Source organism: Aulostomus chinensis, chromosome 14, assembly GCF_037954235.1.
Source record: "Aulostomus chinensis isolate RoL2024-O1b breed Wild chromosome 14, RoL_Achi_v1.0, whole genome shotgun sequence".
In the NCBI taxonomy this organism is placed as follows: Eukaryota; Metazoa; Chordata; class Actinopteri; order Syngnathiformes; family Aulostomidae; genus Aulostomus; species Aulostomus chinensis.
Window position 1 is genome coordinate 12,224,200 of NC_141333.1, and position 26,941 is coordinate 12,251,140.

The 26,941-nt window shown below is 40.8% G+C and overlaps 2 protein-coding genes across 20 annotated transcripts in view; both read left to right on the forward strand.

The window, feature by feature from the left end:
- Positions 1-15,720, forward strand: part of LOC147249750 (uncharacterized) — a 189,610-nt gene extending 173,890 nt beyond the window's left edge. The window contains exons 5-8 of one of the 3 annotated variants that reach the window (XR_015119378.1): positions 1,606-2,342; positions 2,563-2,676; positions 5,636-9,924; positions 10,645-15,720. Coding sequence is in view for 1 of the 3 variants with exons in the window: in XM_086225452.1 (XP_086081578.1) it covers positions 1,606-1,951 (346 nt within the window). In the remaining 2 variants the exon portion in view is untranslated. Of the gene's footprint in view, positions 1-1,605; positions 3,040-5,635; positions 9,925-10,644 lie in introns of those variants that run through there. The other 2 variants (XR_015119377.1, XM_086225452.1) reach the window with 2 other exon arrangements.
- Positions 15,721-18,691: 2,971 nt separating this feature from the next.
- Positions 18,692-26,941, forward strand: part of adgrl2a (adhesion G protein-coupled receptor L2a) — a 96,187-nt gene continuing 87,937 nt past the window's right edge. For 9 of the 17 annotated variants that reach the window (XM_086225392.1, XM_086225393.1, XM_086225406.1 and 6 more), the window contains exon 1: positions 18,693-19,354. The gene's annotated coding sequence lies outside the window, so the exon portion shown is untranslated. Of the gene's footprint in view, positions 19,355-26,941 lie in introns of all 17 variants that reach the window. The other 8 variants (XM_086225399.1, XM_086225394.1, XM_086225395.1 and 5 more) reach the window with 3 other exon arrangements.

Below are 26,941 nucleotides of genomic sequence, written 5' to 3' on the forward strand. Positions count from 1 at the left end.
GTATTGTGAGACTAGGAATGTGCCAACGAGCTCTAAAGTGTGGCTCCATTTTATCGACAGTGAGGGGGACAATATGGCAGAGGAACATTGTTAAGTCCGCTGTGTTGAATGCAAGAGAGAGCAGAAATTTTCTGTAAATTTAAAATCGAAAGAGGACTTAAAAAAAAGACACATTGATATCATTGAGTTCTTTGAGTCTCTTATTTATTTATTTTTTGGTCCAAGTGGCAGAAGTCAGGATTCAATCAGAACACATATTTAATATAAAGGTTCCCAGAATGACTCTGACTTTTATATATTTTTATTTAATTCAGCAGTTAAGTCAAGGTTGAAGGGAAGCTATGAAAAAAGAGATTTTTTTTTTAATGTTGTTATCCTGACAGCAAAAAATGGCAAAAACTCAACCACGATTTGTACCATAATGTATTTGATATAGTCTTTGAAATCATTCAGTAACCAATAACCGTAGGTTAATCATGTCTACGGGGGCAAATACCAAGCAAACTAAAAAGAAACAGCATCAAAATTGCAATTATCATGTGATAATTTTTGTGGTTGTGAAATCAGTTGATGAGTGTCATATTAAATTGATCTAATATCTATCTCATCTGCCCGTTGACGCTGGGATAGGCTCCAGCCCCCCCGCGACCCTTAATGTGTAGGAATAAGCGGAAGATGACGATGGATCTGTCTCTTCTTTATTCTAGCACCAAGGACTAAAAGGATAAATAAGGATTCTCTCTCTCTCTCTCTCTCTCTCTCTCTCTCTCTCTCTCTCTCTAAATGTCTATAAACTGTAACATGATTGATGTTTTCCATTTGGCGTTTTTATATATTGTTTAAACAACATGACAGGACACCTACGGTGACTTTCCCCCCAATATTCTTGTGATAGAATTGACTGAAAATCCACATTTTAAAACAGTCAATTAAAATAAAACTTCTTCTGAGAGGGTTTGCATCTTGTCACCCCATGAGGTTGCATCCCAGATACCATATGTCCACAGAATAATGAAAAATCCTAAATTATTTCCAGCCTATTTCTTGTCCCCTCCAACAACATCTACTCACATCAACACATCCTAGTTTTGTTGCCTCCTAAACAGAACCACAAGTAGGACTCAGGAAGAGTCTCTGGTGCTTTGTACAGCTATATGTTCTGATGTCCTCCCTACAGATTCAGAAATGTAGTTCTTCTCTTACCAGATTAAAAAAAAAAAATGTTTTCTGGGAACAAAATGTGGTTTATTATGTTTCCTTCCCTTGTTAACATCTCGAAGTGACAGGTTTGCATAGGCATGTTCGAGAGAAGCTTTTATTTAGGCGCAACAAGAATGTAAGACTCAACATATCGCAACTTGGAAAATTTATCTCAAACCTTAAAAAAACAAACCTACTCAGTATTTTCACGCACAGTATATTTGTGGTGGAAGGTGTGCAGAAGTGGTCGTATAATCGCAGTTTCTCGGCTAATTAAAAAAAAAAGTTCCAATTTCTCTGTCTTGTAATGCCGCCTATTGGTGGTGCTTTGCCTGTTTCAGCTCTACCACTCATCCCACTCGCAATTTACAACCCGCCATCTACACTGTGTTCTTCTGTCTCCAGGAGAGAAAATGCCAAAATTGACATCTGCAACCTGAACCTCACCGATGCAGAAGAAATGAAACTAAAAGAGGCAGCCAACATTATGTCTGACGATGGCACACCGGCGTTGTCGGTGCCACTGTATGGGCAGCTAACATTACGTCACGATACAGAGGCTGGCTTCCCCAGTGACACACCAGTCGTCAGGGAAATCAAACTGGTGTGTCACGAAGATCTGGCCAAGAAATACATGACTGTACTCCACATAGCTTCTACGCCCTGTATCCCAGATTTAAAACACCGCCTGTCCTCCCCAGACATAAGCAAAATATTCAGACATGCCTCAGGAGACTTGATTTTTAATTGAATTGTGACCCTAAGAATCCAAATTGAATCGTGGGATGTTCAGAATCATTAACCCCTAAAGAGCAATAAGCTAAACGAGCACTAAAGTCATACTTAAATTGTTACAAAGACACAACCCAGGAGCTTCAGTGTTAAAGTAGGTTGAATGGAAAATGGAGGGAGGCTACAGATGGAGAATTGTGCTCCGTACAGACTTGACCCTGGAAACACCACATGGATGTAGAGCAGCCTGCTGGAGCTACCTGAGACTTGACTCCGTCTGAAACAAGAGTGCTTCGTTGACAAGCCATCACTCAGAGACTCCAACAGGGCTTTCAGCGGACCCCTGTCCTCCCTGGCCCTTCTACTCTCACCACGGCTCTGACACACACGCTTGAACCCTACTCCAGCATGTATGTCAGCACTGCCATTAGCGTAATTGCTGATCATATACACAATTGTCTCAGCCATGTCTGCCAAGCGTTCCTCAATCCACAACTAGGTTTTCTTACATTTCCGCGATTTGGTCTGAACAAAGATTGTTCAGGATATTACTTGTTTTCTTTTATAGACAGAATTTGTTTGACTTCGACTAGTTTTAGAGTAATGTTTACATCTTTAACTCTCTTACAGATTGAGGACTTTGAGTGCGAGATGAGAAGCCAGGTGTTGCAGTCTCTAGATGAAAACTCACGGCTTTCATTTTGAGGCTTGCTGATGGATAAGACGACAATGTGTCATGGACAGGTAGCTGTGAAAAATTGCCCTTTTTATGCCTTTAGACAGTCACCGTTTGGAATTCAAAGCCATGAAAGTCCTTGCAGGCTGCCTACCATTTTGTATGAAAGATCTGTTTTGACAGTCTGTCCTGCTGCCTGCTTAGTGGAGAAAACAAAAGTATATTTTAAGCGTATTGTTTTGTTGTTGTTGTTGTTGTTGTTGTTGTGTCTTTTTTTCATGGTCATATTTTAAATTTGAGCTGTCAGAGATTAGACCTTGTTGTACCCCATATCCAGCCAAATTAAATTTGGAATTATTAAATGCACATTTTTACTGGAATAGATTTTAAAACCACAGTTACCATACTTGATGAGGTGAAGTGTGACTAAGACCTTCTGTTTATTCAGAATACAGCCTCCAAGGATTTTTTTTCTACACACACACAGTGTGTTTGTGTGTTAGGCACATACAGTACAGAGACCTACAGTGAAGTACCACACCCACCACATTATGTGTTCTGTGTATTGCTGAAGGACATTTGTATATACTGTATTGCCTTCAACTTCTTCAAATGAGTCCTGTATAAATGTGAGGTTCCTTTTAAAGGACAATCACTTTTCCAAGTGGCCAGCATTAGGCAGGTTTTCCGCAGTATTAAAGCTATAGTGCATTATATTTTCATATAAATGAATGCCCCGTACATTTAAGCCTTTACTTAATGAGTTCCCACAATGCTCATTAGGAAAATAGCCACCATATTAATCTCTCTGAATTTCATAATATGAAGTATTTGAAAATACGTGGCAACATTGCTGGATGGACTCAGGCTGGCCAAGCTAGCGTCTTCCAGTTAGCCTTGTGCTAATTTGAATTTAGATAAGTAATTGAATAAGGCAGCTCTTTTAGACTTTCAAACAGAATGGGTCAAATTCTGATTGTGAGGTTCCGTGGGTGTTCTGTAACAATCTAATTTAGAGCTGACTAAAGCTGAGAGAGCTACCTCCAGTTAGCTTCATGCTAAAATGAATGGAGGTAAATAATTTAGTGTGGCAAAAAACAATTAATCTTCCATTTACAGTAAGAACAGATTGGGCTTCTGTTTTATAGCTTTAAGGAATCAGTTTGATAAGCTACTTTTAAAGCTGATGTGATGACAGCACGTGGTACATATTTTAATTTGGGAAGTAAGAAAAACTCCCCTTGTTAAAAATGCATGCTTTAGTAATAACCCCGTGATAACATTATTAACCCATTCAAACAAGAGCTCAGCTTTGCAATTACACCATACAGGATATCAAAGGAAGGCACGCTGATCCCACCGTCTGTATTCAGGCAATATCTCCATATCCTTACTGTGTTGATTTCACACTGAGTCACCTTGAAATGAGTTGTTTGTGGTTGTTTGTGGATAGCACTTGAGAGGAAAATTGCTCCTTCTGCAAACCTTTGTGCTGGCCTTATGCGGTGAGGGCAAAAGCTGGTGTAGGTAGTGAGGGCAGACAGATAGAGATGGTGGTTGGGGTGAGCAGTCCTCCATCAGTACCAGGTGATGAGTTTATGCGTCCTCACTCCCCAGAGGCCCTCAGGCCGTGACCTCTCATCCACCCCATTACGCTTTCATTCATTTCACTTTCATAAGCAACAGTAATGACTTTGCTTCGGTGAAAAGGAGGGAGAGAGAGAGAGAGAGAGAGAGAGAGAGAGAGAGAGAGAGAGAGAGGCGGCTGAAACACTTGTTGGAGAGAAGTGGAGTCTTTCTCCTGCCAGTGGATATAAAGCTATTACTGAGGGCATGCAGGACAGAAACAACAATCATTTTTACCTTCACGTGTACACACACTGCTGACATTCAAACAGATTGACACATGCCGAAACACACATGCATGAATACACACTGATAGCACATGCTTGCATAGTGGCTGAGGGACTGATGGCTCTGTGCATTGTAATATGCTTGGGAGCCTGTACCGGGATTAACAGCTCATTTCAGTGGCTGCACAGTTGGCCTTCAGTCTCCCAGAGGAGGGAGACAGCTGTGCAGGGGTACTGTTTGGAAAGTGGGAACCTCTATGTGTGTGTATGTGAGGCTGCATGTTTGGGGGGGGGGGGGGGGGGGCATGGCATATATTTATCTGACACCAAGGGGCAAATTTGAGATGGCCCAATACCAGCTTAACCAATCCACACCACTGCATTTAACCGGAACAGCTGATCTCTCTCAGTCTTATCGTATTGCTTCTCATTCTCATTTTGAACTAACTACAAGTTTGTGAGGATTTACAAAAGCTTCAGTTGCAGCATGTGATAAAGCATGAATGCGTGTGGCGGAGAGGATTTGTGTTGGATCCCTTAGAGATCCGACTTAATTTTTCAAAGGTTCCAGCTAATTTGAAAAGATAAACACAAACATTGGTTTCTTTTTTCTTGGTTGTGGGCTTTTTTTTTTAACAAAGTATTTTAGGTGCACGGGGGTTCAGACTTTGTTGTAGTAATTACACGTGAAACCACTAACTTTAATTACATTTTACCCTGACAAACTGGTCTCAGTGACTACTGGTGATAGGATCCAGCCGGCCAGACCTTATTAGGAAAATGTGAAAAAGGTTAAGAGGGACGAGGGGTCATGTGAAGATGTGCAGGCGTGATCTTACACAAACTGCTCTGGGATGAAACAGGAGGTATCTACCTGAAGCCAGATAAATATTTAAGTGGGAGTTAGCTCTTCTGTCATTTGGACACCAGGTTGTCTTGACTCAAGCCTTCTGAGGTGACAAGTTGTGAATTCTTAGATTCAATGACCTGAACTTGAGCCTCTCAGGATTTCCCTGTTTTCATAAAAATATAATAATGCATGCAAAATACTTTACTAATGAAGATAAAAGACAGGTTTACACTTGTATGTGCCAGCGTGGTTCTCAGCACTTAAGAGTGAGGTTGTCATTCTTGCCAATATAAATGTTGGATCATACTTACTTTGTTGTTACAGGTTAAAATTTCATTCCTGCTGGTGGGCTGGCTTCCGGAATCCTAAATCGTCAACTGTCAGCTCCAAAGCAAACATCGCCAACTCCAGGACAGAAAGGAAAAAGGAAACAGAACAAATCCAGGGTTCAGTACTTCAAGAAAACCTCTAACAGAGTAATACCCTGTGACATGAGTCAGACACTCTCTCCTCTGGAGTTTCCCAGGCGCTATGAGAATTTTACAAAGGTGGAGAAAAAAACTCTTCACTAAGTGATGTCAACTTTGTAATTTTGCACCCAAAGGAAGCTTTTATTGTGTTGTATCCATTCTATTATGTCGGGCACTATGAACTGTTGTGGCATTTACATGAGAAATAGGACTGGTGGTGAGCCTGGGCTCCATCTCACAGTTAGCTGTCTCTCTAATCCAATCTAGTCCATTGGTGCTGGCATTGCAGTACCAAGGCTGCAGCAGCAGGGGACTGCTTTGTAAGGAGAGGAAGGGTGTTGTAATTTTGAGACCCCCAAAGCATGGTGAGGTCACTGGCTTTGCTCTCCTGGCTTCCTCTAGCTGCGTGAAAATGAGGTGTGGGATTGTGAAATCAAAGGCGACGTTGGCCTTGAGTCATTTGTCGTGTTCAGAGGGGGATTTAGACAAAAACGTGTTTTTTTTTCTTCTTTTTTTTTCAAAGTGCTTGTAATAATAATGTGATGTTTTCAAAGAATTTTCATTTCTTGAGCAAAAATGACCTTTCAGGTAAGACCTTCCTCTTTCAAACGCTCTCAGATTTGAACACAAAAACCACAAATATTTACTAAACCCTCAGAGACAAAGTTAAGTGACTGTCAAGCCTCCACCTGTTGGAGCACTTCCCTATTCTACGGCACATCTTCCTCTGAGGTTTGAATGTTTTGGTGCTGGAGAGGTTTGAGAAGACCTCTACCGTCATTGTTCCAAACACAACAGCTGTGACTTAATGAGTCCATTCTAAAGTGCTCAACCCCTTTTGCCCAAGTCTGAGCTGTTTCCACCGCTGCCTTCCTCATTGACCACATGACCATTGTCACCAGGGTATTCACTGGGTCTTAATGGTAAGACACACAAGAATGCAGCGGTGGCTGAGCTTTTGCCACCTTGGAGCAATGGTGGGAAAAGCTCCTGAACTCAATTCCAACAGCTTATGTTTACCATGACAAACTAGTGACCTATGGGTTCACTCTGGTAATTTTGGGAGAGCCACACACATACACACAATTATCCGCCTATTTTCTGCAGTGCAGCTCCATGTACCATTCTTTGTAACCTAACAAGGACATTTCCAATAAATCTGACACAAATGCAGGTTTAAACCATGATTGTTAGCTTCATATGTAGTACTCCCCCAAGGGGAGGAAAGAAGTCAAAATATAGATCTTTTACTCCTGGACATATACCTGAGTTGAATTTAACAGCAATTCAACCATTTTCTCCTAAATTCAAGTCTTCAGTAAAAGCCTTCCTCTTTTCTCAGCCTGGTCCTAATTTAAGATCTTGAAATGCTTTTCTGCTCTCACTGCACTGATCTTTATTATTCTGAAATAATCATCTCTTCAGATAGCAGTAAGATCCAAAAGAAAAATTGATTGGATCACAAATGAGCCTTTGCCATATCTGAAAGTTGTCTCAGCGATCAAATTCAAGTCTCAAAAAAAAAAAAAAAAACCTGAAAAATAGCTTGTGTTTCTACTGTGACTTGGCAATAGCGTCTGAAATGGAGTATTTGAAATCCTTTTTCAACATGGACAAAATAACAAGGATGAAATTTTTGGCTCTTGTTCTGTCAACAACATAACATCATTACTAAAATGCACTAGTTCTGAGTGAAACCATCTCCCTTGTGATCTTCGTGGCTGCAGTATGTGTAAAAGCTGAAAGGAACGAGACAAAATGTAGTGCAAACCCGCAGCCTGGCAAGAGAAGTTCGGATGTTGCCATAGCAATTGAAATGAAATGCGCTTGTAGTTGTTTGATTAAATTCAGCCTCTTTTGGAGATTTGACAGCGAGCGGAGTGGTGACAATGGGCAGATATAATATTAAAAGTCCATCATTAGACACTTTTTTGTGGAACCATGCAAGGAAATTCTACTTAATATCTACACACAGATTTCATTTGGAGCACTAGAAATGCCCTTTTTTCTTTTTTTTTAACGAATGAATTATTCACACAGATGTGATGATGTTGGCTCATTAACAGGATTGCAAAATAGAACCTTATATACCCATAACCCTCTCTTACTCTCTTTTTATTCCACATTCACATCATCTGAGTACTATTACAAGGCTAATTGTGTTGAGTTTTTCCGTTTACCCTTGAGGGGAGAAAGAGCGTGTGTCAGCTCGCCGCATAGGCATACAAAGTGGTGTGCTTATTTATTAAGGACTATACAAACAAGACTGTATTAAGAGCCAGGAGCAAAGATGATGCTGACGAGCCTGGAGTTACACACTCTTAACCCCAGGAATAACCCAGCATGGAGCTGTCATTTGAGTCAGGTATCATTATCACGGCAGGTCTGAGTTCTTAGTGAAGGCTTACAGCTTTTTGATTTGGCTCACTTGTGCTGTGGAGTAATTAAAAAAGAAGCGTAAAAATGAAACTCGAGTGTAAAATGGTGACACCTGACAATGTATTATTCATGCATTCTATACAAAGTTATGTAAATGCATTAAAGCTGTGTAGTCAAGGCATGAAGAAAACCATACAATTACCATCTTTATTCAGGCCTTGCTAATCCGTTCACTTGGTTTTCTTTCTTACTGTAATGTTGTATATGTTACTGATGCAAAAAAAAGTCACTTGTGAACTATAATGCACAGGAAATGAAAGAAAGATTTCAGTGTAAAAGACATCATAAGCACTTGGAAGCCTGTTTGAGCTGCTGTTTTTTTATGTTTGAATCTCGTTACATCTCAGACAATTTTCCCATGAGGAAAAGTCTCCATAGGATTCACAAATTGTTCGTGCATCATGACAGTGAAAACCTGTGTTTAAAGAAGACGAAAAAGGGATTGGCCATGATTGTTAAAGCATCAAACAAAAACTGTACATTTTCTGAGGTGCATTTCTCAAGGGTGCCACCAAAAGTACATAGAATGCATTTAGCAGACACAATTCTTGCTATATTCTTAATAACTGACTGGTTTTCAGATGTTTTAAATGATTCGAAATGCTTGAGCATAAAGTATGGGGGTGTATTTTTTTTATGACATCACTGTGGGCCACAGGTGGGCTGGCAACAAAATGACCCAAAGTAAGCCAAGCAGGCTGCTGCATTACTATTAGCTTTGCTGAACGCGACCCCTCTTTGTTATGGAAAAGCAAACGGTCAACTTCATGATAACCTTTCTCCCCCCTTGAGGTAGAGACATTCTCTCTGTGTTGCCCACTCCCACACCTAGACACGCAAATTGAATGACACAATATTAAAGCACTTCCTTTTGCCTTCAAGCAGTCAATTATTTAACAAATACACATAATGAACAATGCAAGACTAGTCAGAATTTAATCAAAAGACAGAGACAGGGGCCCAGTGCAGATGGGAAATGATTAGCACATTTAATCAAACATCCCAGCGTTAGGTTAAACATGGCAAGCCTATCCTATCATCTAAAATATGGATGGGATCCATTCCAGATTTCCATTTTTCCATTTCCTTTTGCCTGTGGAACATTTTTTGCATTTATCATGTTGACCTTATTTATTCTACTTCTTTCATGAAGGTATTTACGTTCGTCCTGACATCCTAACTAATTTCCTCTCTGGTAAACCCTGACGCAGACAAATTTGAAGCAGCTAACTTTGACGAAATTGCCAAATACAGGATAATCTACGTGGTATTTGTCTAAAGGTTATTTGATTTCTCTTCTCAGAGAGTGGCAGGTGGGAAAAAAAACTTGTAGGAAACGTCCATAATGATTTTAGAACTCCACCTGCAGAAATAACCCAGTACTTCAACATAGAGGGCCTTAGCAAGGTTTCCTCCATTTCAAATTAAATGAACCCCGCCCTCCCTAAGGGCCCCGACTGACATGCAAGAATTGAATAATTCACCCACTTTTTTATGATGTCAACTAATGCACCTCAGGAAAACCCAGAGAGAGGGACTGACAAAGAGAAGCTGCCTGCGCAATCTCACTGACATGACGGCGGCTCTGTTCTTCCACATGGACCCTTGATCAAAACACTCGTCTCCATGGCAGCCAGGAGCGCAGTGCAGACCCAGCACAGGGAGGGTGGAGCTCATATCCGGAGGTGCTCTCCACATATGAACGTACCTAAACAAACCTGCCTTATACTTGCAGACAGGTTATCTTGTTGTCACTCTGATTAGCGATTTTTGAGTTTAATAGTAACCCACTGGGGTCGTGTGAGGGTTGTAAACTTCCAGTTCTTCCACACACTGTTCATTTCTTAAATGAAATGTTCTTTTCATTAAATGTGACATTGCTTGGTTATTAATTTAACTAGAGGGAGTTGTTGAAGCTGTTTTTATGCTGATACATTGTGCTACTCACCATAGGCTATGAAAGGGAGAGGCTCATCCTCATTCCAGATCAAAAATGTCACTGTTTCAGTTTTAATCTAGGGAATTGTTTTCACCGTTGAGCGATCCAGTATGCTGACAGTGCTCATAAAGCCCTGAAGTTGATTTTGCCATAGTAAAGCAAACCAACATCACTCCTGGCTTTTTGGCTAGATTGGTCATTGAGAGACTGAGCAGCTGAGTGTTAGTTACCCCACTGGTGCAGCTGCTGGAGGGATTCCTGGCACTTCTGCTCTTTCAGAACAAATCAATGCAAAATATTTGATATTACATCATCAGCGAGTTGTTGGTTCTGTTTTTCAGTGACATGTGTTGACAGTTGTTTGCAGGATGACTTTATGTCATCAGGGAATCTCAACAGGTCGGTAGGGTTCTCGTTTTACTGTACTCTTGGTCATTATATACACAAATGTTTCATATCGGCCTTTTGTTCCATATTCCTTTTAGGAAAACTGCAATTTTATCACCGCTGCCTTCTCAGACCCACCCTGACTCTGGTGTTCCAGCCCATCCCGCAGTCCCAGCAGTGCGGCACGAGCCTCCGGAAAGTGGGTGGATCCTGTCCTGCAATCAGAGATGGACCCTGCAAACTCTCTGCTCCTCCGCCGACTAGAGAAATGGATGTCCTGGTGCAGCAGTGATCCGATGCGCTCCTCTTGGAAAGGGCCCCACATTAGGTCTGGAAATAAACCCCCGGATTCTCAAGGCGACTTATGTGCTGCAAACTGGTTGAAGGATGAGTGAGAAACTGAACTGATTGACACTGAAACATCTCTCTTTGTTCAACCACTGTTCCACAGTGTGTCTGAAGAGAGTACGCTTTGTCTGGTAGACCAAAAACTACCTCACCTTATTGGCATTCACACACTAAACAGAAGAATGTCCTGACAGTTAAGATTGTTACAAATGAGCTCTACATTAACAGTATTGCTACATTTTCCCTGAGAACTTCTTTTAACACAGAGCAATGCATACGCAGCTTATTTCAATTCAAAAGTCTACTCAACTATTCAAGAGAACTAATCTGTTCAGTATAAAAAGTTGAATCAAATTCATGAAATAGAACTTTTTGTTGAAGGTGTACAGTAAGTTGAATTTTATCAAATCTCAAAATGAATTTATTTTTCAGCCTCAAAGCCTTGAACAACTATTGTTCCTTTCCCACTTTACCATGCAACAGTAATTAGCCATGATTGCAAAGTATCGCTTGAGAAATTGGGACAAAGCAATTTAGTTCATTGTGCCTTTTCCCTGGATTCATCTGTTCCTAGTTGCCAGGAAGAACACGTCACTATAAAGCAAACTGTTTGATTATCTTGGAAAGATTTATTCCGGGCTAATTCGGCTTAATAAATAGTTGTACTAAATGACTGGGATGAGCACAATTCCAGGCCTATTAAACAATGTGTATTGAAGAATGTGCTTTTGGCAGTATTTACATACGATTTTGCATTTGTTCATTGTGTGCTTCCTGAAGCGTGTGGCTGGGAACACACCTCTTAAAAAGTAATCACCCTTCAAGAGCACTTTGTTTTGTCATATGTGGAAGTTTTGACAAACCGAAAAACCTCCACAGATTGTTGTTGACTCGGTAATAAGCTAAAGCATCTAAAGCAATAGCCAGTATAATATTTTATGCCTTAGTGAGCGCCTTCTGTATTAAGAACAGTTATGTTTTATGGAAATAAGCTATATGTATTTAAAACTTATAATTGTGTTCCTTTATACTAGCACAAAGCAGTTACTTTTAATTTAGTAGAATTAATCGGAATGTAAAATTGAAGGGACGAATGTCTGTCCACAATGATGAATGCTTAAGTAAGATTTTGCTTCAATTAAATTTCAGGCAATTATTCTAAAAGATTATTGACCTCTAAAGGGACTGGTGAGGTCACATATTTCCCTCTGTCTTTGCGGTATAGGATTCATCTTCATTAGAGAGAACAATTGAAGGTGTTTCTGCTCATACTAGAGAGTATTAACACAGACAGATTATCCCCTGGCCTCGCTAATAAAGTTTATTTCTATTATTGTCTGTCCAGCTAAAAGATTTTGAAGCATTGTCTTTTTCATGCTGACCTACAACTCCTCATCATCAACACTTTTCAGACTTTCCTCATCATAAGACACAGAATTTGCTGTTGATTGTAGATTAATGAAAGCAGTCATCCTTAGATTAGCAGACCTGGAGAAAAAGATTTTCTTGGAGAAAATCACAAATTACTCTGCATAAATTTAAATATATGTATAAAGTTCATTCAAGTTGAAGTGATACTTCACCTTAAAAGTGTATTCTGCCTTTCCAGTCCTCAAATGGGTGTCTTGTGCTCACAAAGGATTTTTTTTCCCTCTGTCATGACCACTTTGTGACTTAAGAATACAACAAGAGCTACAGCTACATGTGTTACGTGTGAAGCTAATGGCAACTAATGGTTAACAACAGCAAAGTTGTCCAAAAATGTCATCTTCTTTATTCAGACTTATGCTGAGTAATCCCCAAACTCTTTGATTTAAGCTAAAACAAACAAACTACAACAGTCCCGGTTCATCGCCACGGCGCATGAGCTAGCACGGTGGTTCGAATGAGTGCGCCAACTGGTCGAAGTCCCTGCTCGCTCATGGTACTGCCAAACCAGAGTTATAAGAGTTAAGTTTGTTTAAGCTCAAATTAAAGCGTTTATGGAGTTTGAACATTGACATTTCACTGTATTTTTGCTGTTGTTAGCCGTCGGTCTAAATTAGCTTCAAGCTAAATGTGCCAGGCTAGCCTTTGGGTGAGTATTTGAAATACACTTTAGGGTGAAGTATTGTTTGAATGTTTTATCAAAGAGTTAATCGTTCACACTTTTGGAAATATGTTAATTGCGTTGAACCATTTTTGCTAAAGTAGAAGAATCACACATATTTATTTTCACTGCAATTGGCATCACATGTCTAAAGTCCCACATTTCCAGTCATGTGGGAATAATTTGGGATATTGTATATTAACCTTGAATCTCTGGGAGACAATTGAAGAATGACTACCCTGCAAAAAAAAGAAAAAGAAAAAAGGTTTATTATTCCAGAGTTCATTGAAAGACTTGCAGGTGGAAAAAGATCAAATGTGCTCTGTTGCCTGTCAACATTTTATGTTCCGTAATCATGCTATATCAACTTGATGAATTATAAATGTGATAACTCGATGGTTGACAGGAAACTTTTAGTTTTAAACGTGTTGCAATCACAACTGAATGAATCTTTCTTTCAACTCGGTCGTTTCAAAGTACACCGAGCATTTACTGGGTCTACAGTGAAAATGCCACATCTTCTGTTTGAAAAATATGTCCACATTTACACAACACAGAGAACAACATGGCAAAGTGAAGCAAATTGAAACTGTTGGCCTCTGCTGAACCATATTACTGGTGACCATATATCATTTTTTATAGGTCACAAGTGAAGCACATCTGTTTCCACTTGCCCAAGTTTCCATACAAAACATTTGAATAGAGATTCTTTACGTATATCTTTTGCTCCCCTGCTCTTGTTTAAACCAACATGTGCCTCATACATCAAAACCTCAGAAAAGTGCAAAAGGCTGTTTTGTACCAGAAAGTGTATTTCTCAAAAGGGTTGATTAAAGAGCACAAGGTTTGCTGTGAGACTTTTATGTTTACACCATGACACAGTTTGCTTAAAATGATTTGTTTATGTACTGCGGTCTTTTAACAGTCAACTTTTTTGACAGTTGTGCAATCCAGAGCCTGACATGGCCAAGCTGAACCTTGCTTTTTTCAAATGTTTCTCAAAGCCTCTCACGTGTTTGACTTCTTTTTAATTGCTTCCTGTCTGCTGGGTCAATTATGAGTCCTGGCTTCTTTTAGCGGGGACTGACCATGGCAGAACTTTTTTTTTTTTTCCCCCTGAACCGACAGAGTGATTAAATAACTGAAATTTGAGCAGAATGATGAGATCATTCATTGGGACTTGATTTGATAATATTTTTACTTGGTGTGCCAGCTCGCAGCATACACATCCTGATTTAGGTTTAAACAAAAGATGATTACCAGAGTTGTCTTCACTGAACCCATTTAATTAAAAAAAGAGAAAAAGAGAAGAGGGAAACAAAGACTGCTACATTTATTTGAATAGGGAAGCCAATGAGAAACAAATAATGCCCTGACGCTAATATACAGTGAAAAACATTACATAAACACCTCAAATGTGTGTTTGAACAAATTGAAAAAAAGACTATCAACTTTTTGAACTCTTTAACACCATCTTTAAGCCTGGGTAGTGAGGTCGTCTGGGCTACTGGGTGCAGAGAAGTCTGATCTTACGCTTCTTCAATCAATTCACAGTTCAGAACTTGTGCCTATCACTTCCTGGGGGGCTGTGAGTCACCTTACCCACCGGCCAGAGGGCATGTGGAAGCAGTGGATCCATTATGTGAACTGCATGATTGACAACAAGCTCCTTTCTCCACTTTTGGCTGTTCCTTCTGTGCCGCCTGCCTGGCTAGAGTCAAAAAAGATTCTGAAGGAGGGAGAAACCATGTTTGGCATGAGAAAGGGACCTTGAGTTCTCAGATCTGAGTTGATAGATCTGATGATAAATAACCAGAAGACTTGCATTTAAATAGACACGCCAACTTTTTGGGAAATACACTCATTTGCTCTCCTCCTCAGAGCTAGACGAGAAAACAGATACCCTTCGCTCATTAGTGCGTGAACTATTCGCAGAGAAGGGCCGGCTGCTAGTTAGCTTAACGTAATTAATGTTAGTGGGTCGGTGAGTGGGTTTGCATAACTCTGTCTTACTCAGCTTCCAAAACCTGTAGCTCCTCCTCTGTGTATTGCGGTTAAGGATGTCGGTTTGTCCAGAAGTAATCATCCTCATCCTCTCCTACAAAATGTTGCCATGTTTAGCAGCAGCAGTTGCTCTTGTAATCATCAACTCAGAGTTTCAACATGCTGCCTCAAAGTCTCTGCCCCAACTCATTAAAAGAGTTCTGACTGTGTAATTCTAAAATTACAATATCTTGCAATTTTAAAATGTTTATTTTTCCACTTCTACACAACCATAGTTGTATTCATGCAAGCAAAGGCCATTTGGGAGAAAAGTATTTCTTTTAAATGATTTATTTTGTTTTGATTTATTTTGGGATGTGTTCATGAATCAAACAGCAGTTCATCAACTATGATAACAGATTATATGCACCTTCTGGTCCACTAGTTTGCCCCATTTGATGCATTAAAATCACAGAGAGACTATTCAAATAATGATACAAGGATTAAGAAATTGTATAAATTAATGATAAACAATGAAACTTCAGACCTCGGCGGAAAATACAAATATATATGTTTATACATTTTCCTTGAGACGATGCCATTAATACAGGAGGAGGGAGTATCTACAGTCACTGGTGCCGGTAGGAAAGAATGAACTAGAAACACAATATGGAGATTCCTGAGAGATGAGACCAAAAAAATCGAAGGGAGGTCCTACTGATGCGGCGGTGACAGGGTGGAGGCCAGTCGCAAAGATGCACCAGTGTTGAAGACAGAGTTGACGAGAGAGCGGGAGAGAGGGAGGGAGGGAGAGAGAGAGAGAGAGAGAGAGAGAGAGAGAGAGAGAGGGAGAGAGAGAGAGGGAGAGAGAGAAGGAGAGAGAGGGAGAGAGAGAGAGAGAGAGAGGACATTTCTTCAACAGCAAGCAGATGATTGGTTTAGCAGCACCCATGTCATGTTGTGATTGGTTGGATGAAACAGAGAGAAATCATCAAAGAGATCATCTGTCCAACATGATTTTTGCTGTTTCCTTCTAAATAACTGATAATGTGCCTAATTAATGGACTGCTAACATCTGCAGCAGGTGTATATGATTTTATATATACACGATTTATCAAATTGGGTTGAAATTTATAATTGCACATATAAATTGCACGTATAAAAGTTCAGTTTTCTCCCACACATGCCCTGTTGCTCTCCTAAATAAATCCAATGCATAGTTCATCCAGGGCAGAAACAGGGCAGCTCCTCGAGGAGGCGCAGGAGTGAGGTCATTTCTCCGAGCTGCATGGTTGCCTACGACTACATAAATATTAACCGAGTCTCCACCGTGTAGAGAGGCCTTCTTTGATTAGGACTCAGAGTTTGATATCCAAGGACACCGCTAAAGCCACCCTGACAAAATCGATGAGAGAATACCGAGAGAGTGTGTGGAGGTGTAACGCATAGGAGCTTCACTCGGTCTGAGCAGTTCAAGCAAACAAAGAATAGAAATAAATAACAGCATAGAAACTTCAAGACGCTCTGTTCTGACTGGAGACGCTTCAGCTTCGACGGATTCATTCATCTGAATTTTACACTCAACAGTTTTGTAAACGTTCTGAAAGATTTCATTTAAAAGGTTAAGCAGGAAAAGGTTCATTATTTTGTGATTCTGCCGTCATTTCAAGAGCGTGATTGGTCAAGTGCACTAAGTAAATGTTAATGATAATTTTCTTACCAAAAAAAAAAAAAAAAAGGTCTAATGAGCAAAATGATTGAGTAATGGAGGTTAAATTGTTAATTACTTCTAACCTGACTTAATCTTTGTCCCTCATCAGCCAAGGAACACTAATTTGCCGGGGTCAGTGGCGATCCTGTGACTGGTCATGTGTGCCTGAGATGTCAATCATGTGCAAATATTTTGGGAAGGAACCAATAAGCATTGTTCGGCGAACAATTGAAGGTTAAGAGCCAGGCTTTGAGCCACATGGGAATGGAGGGGACGTATTTGCTCGCACCATGGATGACTAAGATCTCTCTAAAGCATCTGCCGTCATTTTCAAATGATAAGAAAACAGAAAAACACGGCAGTCACGTCTTCACTATCTGGCAGGTATACACACTGACATTCTCAGTTTTGTTTACTTAATATTTCACAATGACAGAATGATGCCTGTCCTTGTTGTTCACCTTGTAAATGTTTTGGTGTGTGTGTGTGTGTATTAGGGTTAGGAACAAATCATGCACCATTTGGCAAGTGATTATGTGTAATATCGAGCCACCTTTTTAAGATATGATTATATCACAGTCTGTCATCAACACTTGCACATTAACAATTTATGTGCAACCGCTGCGACTCGTAAAAGAAACGGCTGCACAAAGCGAGGTCACACACTCAAGGTGGTCTATAATTAGCAAAAATTGTAATTATTTCTGCGTGATTCACACTGATATCGCTGTCTTCACCTGCTCCTGTTACATTGTGCTGACTTATAAATCAGTTAAATTAAATTCATTCAAAAAGAATAGAAACCAGGTATAATGCCCTCTGTTGACAACATCAAGAAATAGAATCAAATGAATGCAAAAAGCCAGTTTCGTGTGTTCATTGCAGCCATGAAGACATCACATGTGTTTTTAGTCTGTGCTTATAAATAAACATTTCTCCAGATATGGAAGCGTGCCACCGGGTGACCTTTTATTACATCTGTTTCTCTCGCTCTCTCTCTCTCTCTTTTTTTTTGTCCCTCACCAAAAAAAAAAAAAAAAAAAAAGCGGCTGTATTATTATGTAAAATTATGCTTATGAAAACATAAGTCTGGCCCTCTCCCGCGTTCACCTTCACCTGGCAAGCATGACTCAACCTCACATTTCCCCGTAGTGGGTGAAAGACAGTTTTTATTGAAGCCAGGTGCTAACCAACGTCCTGCCTCATGATGTTTCTGGACAGAATTCCTCATCCAGATCATAACATTCTCCGAGTCCTCACATAATGAACACAAAACACTCGTGACACGCTTGTGTACGTTTTTTTTGCTGTAAGATTTCTGACCCATATTCCCAATTTAAATTTGAAATATAGCCGATCTTATGTTTTGCTTTGCTTTTCATTTGCAAAAAAAAAAAAAAAAAGTTTTTTTACTAAAGTATTTTTTTGAATTTGATTTGATTTTTCAAACATTTTAAATTTTTGGTTATTTAGAATGATGTAAGAGAAAATTGTTGGGGCGGAGTTTTTAGAAGAAGAACAAGAAAACATAAATGTACTGCTCCACACACACACACACACACACACACACACACAATTCCATACAGTAGCTTGACCAGTGCCTGGGCCAGTGTGTTATCCTATGGGGCCAGTAGGCGGTGGGGGGTGAGTGGGGGGGGGGGGGTGTCTCACTGTAGCTTGATCCGTTTGATGCATGGTAGTATTACAGTAGAATAAGTCCTCCGTCATTGGCTGACTGGGCTGGACTGCCTACTGTGACAGCGTGTGGGCCTCTCATGCTCCAAAAGGAAAAGCAGTGGAAAACAGAAAAAAAGGGCAAAAATGCGGAATATTATATCACTAACATTCTCTCTATGATGTGATGTTGATTTGTCTCTCGGTCTAAAATCCTCCCCCCCCAAAAAAAGAAGAACCTCAGTTGGGTGTTGGTGGCATAAATACTGTAAGTTGCTGCTGCTGCTGCTGCACACGTCTCGACTCCAGGCCAGCGTGGATGGAGAATCCATGTCAGGTTTTCGTGCGGTGCCGGGCTCAGACAGCTTCTGCAGACGGCAGCCTGCTCTCCTCTCCGCTGCACTGGCGCTGTTTACTGGAAGCCTGCTCCGTGCTGCTTCCACCAAGTGTCTCAACACTGTGAGCGGGGTCTTTTTGCAGAGGCGAGCCGTTCAAACTTGCCCGCAGTCACATTGAGAAGAAGCCTGGGGGGGAGAAAAAAAAGAATCATCGGCGGCGACAGAAGCGGAGAGCAGCTCTTCTCTTCTTCTCGTCTCCTCCAGCAGCAGCAGCAGCAGCAGACAAACTGTCACTCTCACTCACTTTGTGGTCCTCTTCTTGTTTGTTGTCGCTGCTCGGGGAGCGAAGGCGCACAGGAGAGCCGAGGCTTGATGAGCTGCTCAGAGGTGTTGATGAGTTAGGACTGAGCAGCACCTCGCTGGCCATGGAAGTGTGCGTCCGGAGCTGGGGGATGTACAGGCAGAAAGGGGGACCCACCGCCTGATTTAGCCAGCTTCTGTCCCAGATAAGGAGAGCATGCCTCAGACCCGCAGACGCACTCTCCCCGCTGCAGAGGAGTTCCCATCAGACTGTCTATCCACAATCTGACATTTCTACTATTCACATTTCCTCCCCAACTGACTTTTATTTTAGCCTGTGTGGCGTCACAGCTTTTCAAGTAAAGGTAAGGGCATTTTCTTTTCTTTACATTCGTGTCATAAATCTCACTTCATGAATCAAACACGCAGGACTATTTTGACAAGTTGACGCGGAGTAGCGTAACTTTTCCTTCTTTGACGCGCTCACGTTCGAGCACCGGCTAAAGTCTATTCAAAGAACTGCAAACCACTCTAAGAGTGTTTTTACAACTTTTTTATTTTTAACAAAGTGAAAACATATTTCACACTAATATTAAGTTTGAAACAATGACCAGGCATCACGCCCTAGTGTACGCGTGCGTGCGTGTGTATATATGTGTGTGTGTGTGTGTGAGTGTATATGTGTGTGCACGTAGAAGTTGTCCGAGAGGTGATTTATCAAAAATAGAACCAGATGTGGATTGTTTAGTTTGGCCGAATTAGAGATGTGGGGGAACAGGACATGTTAGTTTGAAGCAGCATTTAATTGGAATATGTTTTAAGTTGAGGTGGAGTTTTTTTCTTCTTCTTTCTTTTCCTTTTTTTAGTGTTCTTTTTTTTTTTTTTTTTAAATCCACTGATGCTCTTGTTGGCTTGAATAGGGATTTATGCTGGAGCTGTGACCTGAGAAGCGATGTCGGTGTGATTCTTGGGAGCATTCACAGGATAATCCATTATAATTGGAGCTAGACTATTTGTCCAAAGACAGAAAAGAAAAGAAGAAGAAGAAGAAGAAGAAAAAAAATCAGTCAAGTCTCGCCTATGTAATAATTAGTTTTGGCCAGGGATAGCCTCTATGGGGCTACAAGCATAATAAATGTTGCTGAAATCCATCAATGGGAGGAATAAAAATAAAGGGAAGGTGGTGGAGGGGGAGGGAGGGGGGATTTGGCTGTTTAGCTTTAACTCAAACCCAGTCGGCGCAGAGTGGCAGTAAAATTAGATCCCTTTTCTGCACATTTATTATTTAGGCCCACCGATTCTGAACGCGTCTTGTCAACCATGTGTTAAAAAGGAGGTAGCAGCAGAGGCGCACATGCGGTTTGCGCCTCCCTCCCCGGCCCGAGGAGCAAGCCGCGGCCAGCCGGTGGATGTATGTCACCCTGGAGCACAGCAGCAATCTTCTTTGATCGATCATTGGATTCGGTTTAAATTTAGCAGCACACTTCGCATACTTTCAGTTTTTAGGCGCTGCTTCTGATCGTATGAAAAGAGAGCTGCGAATTCCTGCCTGGATTAGAGTCACGGAATGTGCCTCATTTCTATGTTTGGTTCTCTTCAAACGTCTGACATCCATCTTTACACCTTCATGTGATACGCAGTCACTGAAGGCATTGGTTGAGTTGCTGTGTGGTGTTTTTAATTGTAACATAGCTTTATATGATCCCCACACTACTATCCTGATTGAGAAGACAACGCTGCACCCACATTTTTTGATGTTGTTGAGATGGTAGAAAACCAGAGAAGTGTTGTGGTGGTGGAGTGGCTTCATGTCTGCTACAATAGCAGAGTGAGCATCAGTCAAACACGCTGGATGTGTGGCGACATCAGAGTCACGTACATGCTCCTACAGGCAGGTTACAGGACCTCCACTGCTCCCTCAAGTCTCTTTATTGGGGAACTCCATTTTCACATGTGTGTGTGTGCGTGCGTGAGTATCAAAATAGTGTAAATTAATGCAAGTGCAAATTACAGCTGTTTGGAAGGAGTGCATTAGCATATCAAAGTGGTCACAGACCCTGTAAAATAAGGGTCGTATATTTTCCGACTGGTTTTGGTCGAGGCTGAGAGGGTTACGAATGAGTGTGTGAGCTGAAAGATTTGTGCCCCCCCCTCCCCACTCTTGTTCCATAAGACATCTTTCATAGCCCTAATCTCACTCGTATTTGTGTAATAGTGTGAGAGAATGTACCAAAGCTTTCACACCACAGGGTAAATGTAAAATGACTCACAAAGAGTCTGTTATTTTAGATCAGGAAGAAACACTTCAGAAACACCCTTATTACAGCCGTGAAAACTTGTGTATTTCAAATAGGAAATATTAAAAAACTAGACGCAGGTAAAGAAAGAAATGATACTCTCGTATGCCATCGTGAACATTTGACTGCGGAGTCCAGCGTGAGAGCACCTTTTTCAGTCTGTTTCAGTGGAAGTGTGTCCGGTTTCAAAGAACTGCAGCTGCTCTTGATCTACCAGAGCACCAGAGTGCCTCTCTTTGCCTCTGCGTCTATCTCCACTCGCAGATCAATACACCCCAACACACTTCTATATGGGTTTTGATGAGCGACACAAGTCCTATACAGTTCACTCTATTCACAACTCTTTATATCACACTCTCACGAGTCCACACACACACATGCACGAATCTCTTCACTCACACGAGTGTGAGAGAGGGAGTGGGTGTGTACTCCTGAAAATGAGTGACATTATGGATGTTTGCGTCATTTTTTTTGCTGCATTTTTTTTTAAACCCCATTCGCTGTTTCAGTGAGGTCATAGTGCTCCTAACAAGAATTTTTTAAGGTTTTTATTATGGATTCAATATGAATCGTGCACGTACTGACCAGTCAGTTGTAACGTCATAGTGTTGCACTCTCTCGCCCGTGTAGATATCAGCCTGTTGTCTTTGTCTTTGTCCATGTGTCTGATTCAAGGTTGTGGCTGACTTCATCAGGATTTTGTTTTTGTTTTTTTTATCCACACCATCATATTCCAGCTTTTTTTTATTGTTGTTGTTGCCCTTCTTCTTCATGAGCATCAGTTTGGTGTCTGATTTGAGCGTGACGTGTTAGCTTACCTCCCATATAAGGTTGTGAGTGCGTACCAGAGTAGAGGATTGTGAGGAGTTAAAGGGCTGAGATTTACATCCCGTCTCTTATTTGGCGTATAAATGGTGGGTTTTGTGTTTTTCAGATGTACTGCTTTCCGTTGCTAAACCACCTACGTGGAACCATACTGTGCGGATAAGTGCTCGCCATTAAAAGAAATAAACAAGGCTATAAAAGCAAGCTATGGCAAATTTGATGAAACGTTCAGGTCTTTGGTGGGCCAAATACCTCCCCTTTCATGACTGATTTTATTTTACGATTGGCAATCAGTAAAACACCGAGCGCGAGTGTGTTTCCCTCCCTGTCATTTCGTGAAACATTTGTTTCCACTTGCCAAAGGCCCCCAGTGTAGCGTGGGGATTCGATTCGGGGGATTCTGTGTGCCCCTTAAAATGGCAGGTGAAACTTTCTGCTTGCCTAAATAATTTCCGAGCAGAACAATACATGGCAAGGACATAGGCGGTTGAAAGTAAGGGTCAATTCACAGTCCGGTGACAAGCAGCAACATGGATATTAGCCAGCGGCTGTCATATAGCTCTCCAGTTTAGTGGCAGGCTTTCTGAGCTCATCTGGCGTCTCTCTTTTTTCATCGTTCTACTCATTTTGTGCATCTGTGACAGGAGAAGAAGAAGAAGAAGAAGAGAGGTAGTGCAAAGTGCAAAAGTGGGTCATAAAAACTCCTGTTCTGCGGTCAGAAAAACGATTGGGTGTAACATAATGTTCTGGTTCCTGATCACAGCTCACATATTTTACAAAAGACTTTCAAATACGTGTGCTACTTGAGAGTAGGTCACTCCCAGGATGGAGGGAAAACTGGCAAAAAGAAAAAGAGTAATTAGACAAAAGAATAATAGGTGAAGACAATTTTTAATCACTTTAGTGTGTGCTTTTTTGTGTAATATTCTAATTTTACTAATTAGAATTAAATCAGGCACATTAGGCAAAAATAATTCTCATCACTTGGGTAATTTGAAGATAATTAGGAAATTAACTAACTGTAATTATTGAAATATGTGTACATTTTTTCACAGTTACATTTCACAAGTGCTGTTTTTTTTCTGTCACCTTTCATATGTTGCAATTTTAATTTAATGGAAGACCCTCACACACACACACACACACACACACACACACACACACACACACACACACACACACACACACACACGCACATGCTTCCTGTCTTTTTTTTTTTTTTTTTGGTACTATGTGAACAGGACTCGTCCTTATCTGTGCACAGCTGCAACACTATTTGGGAAAATATTCAATTTCTGTGTGACAGAGGAGATCCTAGGAGGCAAGTCTCTGAGCAAACAGCAGTTATTGCAGCTCTGCCATAGCAGCCGAGAGCAAGGCCTGGCTGGGAGAAAGGGGGGATCTACGGACGTCTGCCAGGGGAAGGAGTAATGTCTCGGTTGGATTATAGGAGAGTGAAGCACATCCACACTTAAAAGCCCCTTTTTCACCAAGACAGGGCTGTTATTCAGGGATGTTGTGGGTAAACACGGCTGAGCAATATATTTCCTCCATATACGCCGCTGTTGTCCTTGGTTGTTGTGACTCATTGCAAGTGACAAAAGTTTTACTCCTCGTGTGTTTTTTTTTCTTTTCTTTTTTTTTTTCTCCCCAAATCAATTTTCATGTTAAGCTGTGGGTGTTCTTCAGTATATTCACACTGGTGTTATTCAAGTAAAGTGCAAAACTGTTAAGCACTGTTCAACATTACAGTATTATTTACTTTCACTCTGGCAGCAGTACTTGTCTTAAATATATATTTTAACACGTGCTGTACCTTAGATGCCCTAGAAATTGCGTCATGTAATACATTGCTTCTTCATGGCATTTTACGTGCTTTTGCATGTCTTTTTGTTCTATAGTTCCGATATCAGATAGAAATGAGCCAAACCTGACACATCTTTGTTCATAAACTAATATATTTTTGTACACAAAGAAACACAATGAGTTAACTTTCAAAAGGAACAGGGAATTGCGATGCTCTCAGTGAATGCAGCGTTTAAAAATGAGAGAGAATTACAGTGCCAAAGCTATTAAAGCACATCACCTGTGTTCCAGTGGGGCATATTTGTACTAATGGTTATGATTCAGTAAAAAACAAAACAACAACAACAATATTTTCATATGTGAATATTAATATGAAGGCTTCAGTCCATTCACGGTCGAAAACATGACTTCAAACTAAAGAATATACTCCAAATTAATGTCTTTCAGCTATTTGCAGTTGAAAACCTGCCAGTTACATATCAGTTGTTTATTGATTTTTTTAAAATTATACATCCGCTGCATACTTCACATGATTATTTACTTTTCAAGATAATTTGGTCTTTGATAAATTATATCTTAAAGTACAGTATTTATTTGGATATGTGGAAGCTTTGTTCCTCTAATGTGGTTGCCAAGTCAGATGGAGTTGAGCGTCTGGCCTGGGAGTTTCAGAGGAATATCACAGGCACGGTAACTTGCTAAAAACTAAGCTAATCAACAAAATAATTATCTGTTCAATTGCTGCCATGCCAGAGACATCAGTTGAGGTTGAAAAAACAATCAAATTATCTCTTAATAGCTGACGCCGACAGATGAGCGTTTTTGTCATTTATTTGTGGGAGACGTGTGCAGGGGGAAAATGGTCACTCAAGGTGTACGTTTTCATAATCGACATAGACATCCATCATCACCTGTCATGAAAACAATTTCATCTTTCTTTGTGGGTTTTGGCACTGAAACAGAAGAGAATGGTATTAGTCTATTAATTTCCTGCAGTGAATCACGAATCCTGCTGCTTTTATCTTCAGAGTACACTCCATGTGTGGTCCACAGAAAATGTTGCTGTTTCCTCCACATGCTAAAGTTTGGCCCTCATGTCTGCGCCCGCTCTCTCTCTCTCTCTCTCTCTCTCTCTCTCTCTCTCTCTCTCTCTCTCTCTCTGCATAGATAATGTCTCTGCAAATGATTCAAGCATCCTTCCAGTAATTGAAGAAGCAGTGTGTGCTTTACAGGGAAAAAAATCCCACTATTGTCATATTATCTCAGATCTCTAACTGTTCTGACAACAACAAAACAAAAACTTGGACTCTACTTTTGTGGACTCTTTGGAGGTTCTGACTTAAAGTAAGGAATCATGGTTTTTCATTGTCTCTATCCACAAAAAGAAATTTGGGCCTCATCAGTTTGTTTGCTAAAGCGTTGCATGATCGAAATGCATGTCTTGCGAGAGCAACCTGGGGGTGAAGTGTTGGTCTTTGGTGCTTCTTGGTCGATGACCTAAGAGGCGTGCACGGCATATTTGAGGAGCGGCTTGCTGATCTTGAATCAGAAATATTTTTGCGGTGGCAATATTTGTCGATAACCAGGAACAAAGTCATTTGATTATATTAAATATAGCATTATTATTATTATTATTATTATTATTATTATTATTATTATTATTATTATTATTCATGTAACTAGGGCTCAGTCCTCCATATGTCAAGCTGATTGCTTTTGGGTTTGGGTTTGCATTTGTTTTGTTTGTTTGTTTTCTCAGAGTAGGGGAGCTTTGTGATTGTGCTGCCGTGGACTTGGTTTCTTAGAATGAGGTTGGGTTTTTTTTCCACGCCTTGTTTCATACGGAGCAGTCTTCGGCTGAAATGGCCTTAGGAGGAGTAGTTCTTGACAGAGATGCATTGTTTCAGGCAGCCAATAAACCGCTGCACTGAGTGGCTACATCTGTGAACCTCATCTTGACTACAGTGTAGGGCTAGCAACAACACGGCAACTGTCACAGCTGCACCTGCTGCTGTCTCAGTACAGAGCCTCCCTCTCTGTTACCCACAGAACCGCATCACTATTCTCTTTGTGACAAGCCAGAGGCAATGGTCTCTAGCTCGGGTCAAACAGAGAGAGACAGACAGACAGACAGACAGACAGAGTAAGACAGAGGGAGAAAGAGAGAGGGAGTAGCTTCTTGGAAAAACATTTGAAAACAGAGGACAAAATGTGAGTCCCAAAAAAAAAATAGAGAGATGTTAAAATAAAATTGTTGCCCCCGGGGCCAGGATTTAGTTCTGTTGGAGCTTAGATATAAAATCCCCGCCTGGATAACATAGTAGGGTTCAAGAGGGCTGGTTTAGTAAAACCTGACCACTGCTTGAGTGTTTAGTCTGCTCCTGTCTATCTCATTTATCCTGAAATAGTCTGATATTATGTCTGTAATATTATCAATGTAGAACACTGAGCCGACTCCTTTGAACACACACCACCTTGCGAATGTATTGAGGCCCATTAGGAGCATTAAAGGCTTTTAAATATGTCCTCATGTTAACTGTGCTGCTGCAGGATGCTGGACGGGTGTAACATAGCCAAACCTCCATTTTTACGTTTACCTCAGAAAATACCTGGGAAATGCAAATTATGAAAGAAGCAGCAAGAAATATACCAATTTTCAACCAGAAGAAGAAGGAGGCAACTGAAATCATAATAAAGTCATCATCATGCTGCTGCAGCTGCTGCAAAAAAAGATGATTAGAGGAGAACAATGTAGAGAAGTGATACAACATGCACACTTCTCTTTTTGCCAAATTGAACTTAGGAGTGTGAAAAGCAGTGAAGAGACATGAGCTGTCAAGGACTGTCGTGAATTTCGATGGTGTGGGATTAACAGCGGGGAAGATTGAGCGACAGTGGCCGGTGACTTCCTTTTACAGCTTTGCTTGTACAGCTGTGCCAGGCCTGGCATTCGCTGCTGCCTGTCGGATCCAACTCCACCTCCACTGTGGGGGTGGTTAGGTAATGAACATCTTAAACACTGCA